At 56.9% G+C, this 7,642-nt stretch overlaps 1 protein-coding gene across 1 annotated transcript in view; it reads right to left on the bottom strand.

Annotated features, from left to right (window-relative positions):
* Positions 1–4,314: 4,314 nt before the first annotated feature.
* Positions 4,315–7,642, bottom strand: part of GIGYF1 (GRB10 interacting GYF protein 1) — a 15,941-nt gene continuing 12,613 nt past the window's right edge. Inside the window, 5 exon segments of the mRNA XM_075071329.1 lie at positions 4,315–4,461; positions 4,867–5,046; positions 5,135–5,298; positions 5,501–5,658; positions 5,830–5,978. Coding sequence (XP_074927430.1) covers positions 4,315–4,461; positions 4,867–5,046; positions 5,135–5,298; positions 5,501–5,658; positions 5,830–5,978 — 798 coding nt within the window.

Raw genomic sequence — 7,642 nt, 5'->3', positions numbered from 1 at the left:
CCTGCCTCCCTGTTGTTACTGGTGTGGGGGCTGGGAGCCAGGACTCCTGGGTTCTCTCCCCGGCCACCCCTCCCTCTTGGTAACTGTTTCAAGGGAGCCCCCTGCCCCCCGGAGATGATTACACTGTGGGGTGGGGTTGCCCGGTGTCCAGTCAGTACAGCTCACTGGAAGCTCAACGGCCCGCTGGCTGCAGTAACTGGCCTGTGCCCCCCCACCCCAGTATCTGGATTTCTCCGCAGCCCCACCCCTTGGCCCTGGGGAAAGAACGAGGAGGGCTGACCTGGTGTCCCCCACCCCCCGCGCACACCCCCGTTAAGTCCGGCTGCTCCCCTGCTGCAAAAGCGCATTCAGCCATCCCCTGGAGGGGGGGGGGTGGCTGCTTTGTGCCCCCCAGGTCCTTGATGCCGGAGGGGTCGGGGCAGTTACACTGCACTACCCCTGCCTGCCCAAACCCAGTGGAAATCTGTGCCCCGTTTCTCACTGCTAGCGCCGTGCGGGGCAGGAGGGGGGACATTAAGAACCCAAGAGTTCTGGGACTCAGCCCTCTGCTAAGAGGGGCTGGAGAAAGCCCCCCGAGCCTCCTACTAACACTTAGCAAAGGAGCCAGATGCTGTGGCAGTCGCCTTCAGGAAGTGGGGAAACTGAGGCAGGACCCCCCCCTTTCCTGCTTTGGGGCATGGGGACCTCGCTCCCTTAAATACCGACACAATTGGTGCAGTGTAAACAGATGCTCACGCTGCCACTGGGGGGTCCCAGGCAGCTCCACGCTTCAGGGTGGCAGTTCCCCCTCCCTCCACCCACTGGGCAAAGGCTCTCCCCCAAGGCTTTTGGGGGGGGTTCAACGCCCTTCCCAGTTTCCGTACCCTCCCCCTCCCCCTCGGACCGGTAGAACCAGCAGAGAGACAGCAGGACAAAGACACCAGCTCTCGCAGGGGCGGGGGCAGGAAATATCTACAAACTTTAATTCCACGCAGGCAAGAGAGACACACAATGAACGGGGGGGTCCTCCCCCCAGCTCCACCCCGCCGGGTGGCATGAGAAAGCGCCCAAGGCCGGGGCCACCCCTGCGGCGGGTGGCAAGCGATCGAGGCCAGTTCGTTATTGCTAGATAGAAAACCCACGTCCGGCCCGGCAGCTAACCGGCCCCCGGGCTAATACTGCCCCGGCCCCGGGCTCAGGTTCCCTTTTCTTCGCGGGGGGGGCGGGTGCGTGGAGGGGGGGAACAACCAATATGAAGATAAGGCAAATTCTGCAGGAAACGCCCCCCGCGGTGGATAATAAACGTCCTTCCAGGGGCCGGTCTCCACCGTGGGCCAGAAGAGACTTTGGTTGGGCCTGGCCCCTGTGCAGTCCGATCGCTCCGGGAGGGGGAGGAGGGGGCTAGGTGTAAATGCCCCCAGTCGATAGCGGGGGGAAGCGAACTGGGGAGACAGCCCTTAGCTGGAAAGGTCCGCGAGCGCCGCATCACTGAATACATTCTTGTGGCAAATTCAAACACGAACGGTGGCTCCTGGTTGCCCCCCACCTGAGCCGGGTCCGTGGGGGCAGCCCGGGATTGAGGTGAGCCGGCTGCTGGAGATCCCTGGGCGCCGGATTGTCCCCCGCTGCACTGCGAGTCCCAAAGGGGGGGGATCCCAGCCGGATCCGGGAAGCCGTCAGCTCACTGGTTCCCCTGGGAACCTCACTGGCCCGGGACGCCGGACCCTCACCTGCGGGTGGAGACTCCATTGCCCCCACTGGCACCGCAGGGTTTCTGTGACATAGCAAAGGGGTGGGGGGTAAGTCCTTCGGTGGCCTATTGCACGCTGACCGCACGGAGGCCACTACAGGCCAATACTGACTGACGGGGGAGTAGGGTGAGAAACCAGATCAGGTCACATCCAAATCCTGTGTCCTTTGATCCATTGACTGGGTGAAGGGAGGGGAGACCCCCCTATCGCCACTAACACAGTAACCATGGAACCTCACAGTATCTGTTGTAGGGCCTACCAAAACAAAAGAGGTCCCTGACCCAAAAAACCCCCCAACCTTCGACATAGAAAGAAAAAACAAGTGTCTTTGCCATTTGGTCGACTGAAAAAGTTCATAAACCACAAACATTTAAAAAACAAACGGAAACCCAACGGGTTGGGGGGGGGGTTAACCCCCAAAGCTGCACTGGTTTGGAAAAACAATAAAAATCAAAATACAACAATCCAGGGGGGTGGGGGGGAGAGGAAGAACACATGCAAGAAACTGTGATCCGGCCGTTCGGCGTGACGCCTTCCACGCGGCGTTCACGGCGTGGTTCCTGGCTTGCCACAACCAGGGAAAAGCTTCGTGTTGTCTCGCGCGAAGGCCGGGGGGAACTGTCTCCCCTCCCGCACGCTGACTTCCGACAGGATAACTTGCCGGGGGGGGGGAGGGGGAATAAACTAAAAACGTCTCCTCCTCAGGAAGATTTCGACTCGGAAAGGTACCCTGTGTAGTGGCTACCGTCCCGTGAGACACAAACGCCCCAGGGACGGTCTGTAAACAAAAACAACAGATCCATACGCGCAATTAAAAAAAAAATATTCAAGCCCAAATTTAAAAAAACGAAAACGAACAAACGAACGACATCTCCCTCCCCTCCAAAATCTGTACAGCTGCATTTGAGAGCGAAATCGCTCACCTCTGCGGGTGGGGATCGGTCACAGGAAATTCAACGGTTTCTCGGTTTTTAAAAAATATATATATATCTCGAGAGCGTGACTGGAGCTTTACTGACTTGGGGCCATGCCGCAGCCCGAGCCGGGGTGCCGGGAGGGGCTGGCGGATTTCGTCTTTCCAATTCTTGTCCAAAGATACATTCAGAAATGGGGGCGGGGTCAAGGCCCCCCACCTGCCGCGCATACAAAAATGCTCCTCCGTCCAAAAAAAAAAAAAAAACGAAACTAAAAAGACCCAACCGCCCCCCTCAGGGCCATTGGGATGGGGGGGGCATGTCTAACGGGGCGGGGGAAAGGCAAAATGAACGAGATGCCCAGAGCTTAAAAACAAAACAGAGCGCTCCCCCCCCAAAAACCAAACGTGCAGAAGAAATCATCTTCCTATCAGCTGGGCAGCATCACCGCTGCGTGGAGAGCAGGCTGGTCATTCACAGGAGGCTGGCTTCACGGGGCGGAGCTTGTGGGGAAGAATCCAGCCGGGGAGGCGGAGCTTGTAGAGGAAATCCAGCCGGGGAGGCGGAGCTTGTTGCAGGGAGTTTGCAGGGCCTAGAAGCTTGCAGGAAGCCAGCTGAGACATCTGATCAGACTGTAACAGGGCAGCTCTGAGGCGTCCGAGCAGCCGGTGATGGGGGAGCTCCGAGGTATGGGGGAGCTCCGAGGTGACGGGGGAGCTCCGAGGCGTCCAAGCGGCCGGTGACGGGGGAGCTCCAAGGTGTTGGGAGAGCTCCAAGGCGTCCAAGCGGCCGGTGACGGGGGAGCTCCGAGGCGTCCGAGCGGCCGGTGACGGGGGAGCTCCGAGGCGTCGGGGAGCTCTGAGACGTCCGAGCGGCCGGTGACGGGGGAGCTCCGAGGCGTCGGGGAGGCCGGTGACGGGGGAGCTTGGCCGGGGGACAGGAACTGGCAGGAAGTCAGGAGAGCTCTGCAGGTTAGAAGCTCTCCCTGAGCCAGGTGAGTAGTCGGAGCTTGTGGGAGCCGGCAGGAAGATCGCCTGGCTCCAGTGACCGCAGTCAGCCGCCGTGGTTAGCGTTACTCCTCCCGAGCCAGCTCCGCTGCAGCCAGGCACCACCAGGGAAGCGGAAGTCAGCTGTTTCACGGTTGTGCAACTTTCAAAAAAACAACAACAACAACAAAAAACAAACCCCAAACACGCAACGTGTCTCTTCCAAAAACGAGAAAAACAAACATGGCCTCTTAGCGAGAGCAAGTCTCCCATATGGAGCTCAGTATCTAGCGCTATTTACAGCCGGCTCCGCCGCGCGACACAGAACCGGGCCGGCTCACGGAAAGCGGGCCAGGCGATAAGTGCATTTCTTCAAGTTTTGCTATTTTTGTGTGTTTGTTTGTTTTTTTTAAATGAAATCTTCTCTTTTCCCCTTTGCAAATTTTCACGTCTCTCCTCATCCCCGTGTGAAAATAACAGTGTTTCCTAGAGCGATTTTTTTTGTTTTTTTTAAAGTTTCTTTATAAAAATTTCCTCCAGAATCACCAAAAAAAATCTTTTTTTTTTTTTTTTTAATGAGTTCTTGTAAAAGTCTCGATAAAGTGCTATCAGCGGGTTGGCCATTTTAAGGTGCTTAGTGTGTTCGAGAAAGAAGTGCTACACATATCTCCTCTCTGAAGGCGGTCAGCCTGGCGCCCCGATCCCGAGCGCTATGCGCCCCTTGAGCTGTCCCCCCACCAGACCCGGTGCCCGCCGCTTGCCGAGGGGGGGGGGCAGACGGAAAGGAGGGCCCAGCACGGCCTCCTCGTCCTTTCGCAGTGCACATTCAGGCTAAGACGGAATCGGTTACGAAGGCAGGCAGAGTCCTATTGCTACGAGACTTCAGTAGTCGTTTCAATGCTTTTCCACCTCGACTGCCGGGCTTGCCGCGACATACCCTGGGGGCAGAGCGGCACAGCGCACGCACGGATAATCGGATGAGCTGGCTACGCACGAGGGAGGCACTTTATCCGCTCGTAAATCCACGCAGCCTCTACTCCTCTGAAACCCAGGATGAGCACCCAGGAGGTCACTGCGCTCCCACCCCCAACCCCACTTCCCTCCCTAGAGCCGGGGAGAGAACCAGGAGTCCTGGCTCCCAGCATCCCCTGCTCTAACCCACCAGCCCCCACTCCCCTCCCAGAGCCGGGGAGAGAACCCAGGAGTCCTGGCTCCCAGCCCCCCTCCACTCCTGGCACTGAGGAGAGAATCCAGGTGTCCGGGCCCCCCCGTACCCAGGATGCTGGGGTCAGCGTGCAGCATGACCGGTCTCCTCTTGATCTTCACCGGCTGGCTGCCCTCGAAGGGCGGCTGTTTGGTGCCGTGGTTGGCCGGGAACGGGGAGGGCAAGTTGCCGGAGCTGAGCCACGAGGCTTCCTGCTGGGAAGGGGAGGAGGGATTAGCGTGGAGCCCCGCCCCTTGGCAAGCCCCACCCCCCAGGCAGCAAGGGGAGAGCGCCCCCTACCTGCTGCTGCTGGCGCTGCTGGCTGGCTTTCTGCTTGGCGCGCCGCTCCAGGAACTGCTTGGCAAACTCTTTGGCTTCCACCGTGTCGCCCAGGTAGGAGCGGATGAAGTCGTGAACATCGTACGGGGACTCCATATCCTTCAGGAACGCCACCACTGTGGGGACTGCAGGCGAGAGGGGGCGTCAAGGAGGGCCAGCCCCCTTCGCCCCCTGGCCGCCCCAAGCACCCACCCACCAACAAGCTTTGAGAGCTGCAGAAACCAAGGCAACAAGAGCCGGGGACCCACCCCAGGAGCCCTGGGGTCCCAGCCCCTTCCCCTTCCCCCCCGGGGCGCAGGGAAGCCAGGCGTCCGGGCGCAGGAGTACCGTCGAGGTTGCTGGAGCTGTTCAGGACGTGCAGCATCTGCTCGCACCACTGCGTGAAGCCATCCTGGGGCTTGTGGATCCCCTGCAGCAGTTTGAGCAGCTTCTCCTCCTCATCTGTCTTCTTCCGGCTCTGCCGGCCCGGCCCCCCGTAGCTGTCCCTGTGCCGGGGGGCAGAGAGTCAGAGAGAGAGCCACGAGCCCTCGCTCCCACCCCACATCCCCTGCCAGCCCAGCCCTGCTGGTGCCCCTCGCTCCTGACCCGCAGCCCAGCCCCGCAGCCCCTGCCCCCCGGCCCTGCCGGTGCCCCTCACTCCCGCCCCGTAGGCTCACCCGAGGGAGGGGCTGCTGCGGCTGCTCTTCAGCCCCAGGCTCCTGAGGTTCTTGCCGCTCTCGTCCCATAGGCTGTTCTTCTCATGACTCCACAGCAGGCTGGAGTCGGCGCCCCACTGCGAGGGGCTGCTCATGCCGAGCCCCCCATGCTGGGAAGGAAAAGCCAGGTCAGCACCAGTGGGGATGAGAGGCAGCCACCTCTGGGGGACAGAGGGACCCCTCGCCTGGTTCTGAGATGCAGCCACCTCTGGGGTGGGGCAGCTGGTTACCCAGCAAATGGTTCAGGGACACTACTCCTGCTTGGGGCTGGCACTGTGACTGGAGAGGGGGGAGGGACCTCCCCAGATGATGGGGGGTTTGGGGCTGCATGGATTTGTAGTGTGAGCTTGGGCAAGCCACATGAACTCTGCCTCTAACCCCAACACATAAAACAAAGCTGGCAGAATGAAACCTGTCCCAAATGGCCACTCAAGGGCCTGACAAAAATTGTTGCTTAAGGGTGGTGAGCTTTTGAAAGAGATAGAGTGCAATCGTACACAGTTTGGGGTCACTGAGAAGCAGTCTCTTAAGATAGGAGTTTGCCTAATTACAGTGACTTTCTGTACAAGTTTCACTATACAACATTTTCAAGGGTATTGTGAAGACTGACTAACTATTAGTGCAGTAAAATGAATATGTAAAGCACTAAAAGTGCTCAGCCTTCATCCCCATCCTTACTGTCACAGGGAGACCATTAAGGGATGGCATCATGGCAACGGGAAGCATGCCTGTCCCAGCAACCAAAGTATATTATGGGTAACTTTTTAAAACTCCCTAAGGACTCTAAGCCCCACTTTTGAAAGTGATTTATGGGAATTTTTTCAAAAATCCCTAAGTGACTTAGGCACTTAAGGCCCAGCTCTGAGATATTTAGGAACCTAACTCCCAGTAAAATCAACAAGACTTAGATGCCTAAATGTCCTTTGAGGATCTGGGTCTAAAACCTTTTCAGAATCTGGTCCTAAGTGCCAAAGTTACTTTTGAAACTGTGATTCAGGTGTTTTTGAAAATATATGTTTGTGTGTGGGCATGTGAATTCATGCACAGGGGAGAGATATAAACAAGGATCATGTTTGTTAAGATTTTGGAATCCCTTAGGTGCCACATAAATTCGATAACACAAATCTTCCTGTTTCAGGAGCATAAATTGTTCTCTAACTAATAGGGATTAGGAAGAAACTCCTGTCCATGGTTTTGTGCACCTCCCTCTGGAGAGGCTGGTACTGGACACTGATGGAGACAAGCTACTGGTTACTAGTTCTCTGACCTGATGCAGTTTGTGTCCTTATTTTATTATAATTTTGATCTAAGGTCTTGGGTATGTACTGCTCAAACACATACTCATGTTGTTCACTGTTCACCCATGTACTTTTATATCAACTAAACCTATTAACAACCACGGCAGGGTACTATGATTCTTCTGCAACCTTTGAGCCTTTGCTGCAGCTGTTCTGGAGGTCAGACAGGGCTAGCCAAGAAGTGTTTGGCTGACTGAGAGGCACAACATGTGACCCCAAGAAGCATTGGGCAGGCTCGCCCGATGCATCACAGCTACCTATTTAGACATTTGTCTAAGAGAAATGTTATTCTCTTCCAGATAGTGCATGGCCTCAGCTCTACACCTTAGGGCTTGAGATCAGAAATTGGCATTAAGCAACAATGTTCCATTTCCAGTTGACATTCCGAGCATTGGGAGGAGAACGGGGTCTGTTTGTCTCTGTTCCTAGTCCCATCATCTCATCTGAAATGCCTCTTGCCTTTACCCTTTTCTGGG

This window comes from Chelonoidis abingdonii, chromosome 11 (assembly GCF_003597395.2).
Source record: "Chelonoidis abingdonii isolate Lonesome George chromosome 11, CheloAbing_2.0, whole genome shotgun sequence".
NCBI lineage: Eukaryota > Metazoa > Chordata > Testudines > Testudinidae > Chelonoidis > Chelonoidis abingdonii.
This window is presented reverse-complemented; position numbering and strand designations above follow the sequence as displayed.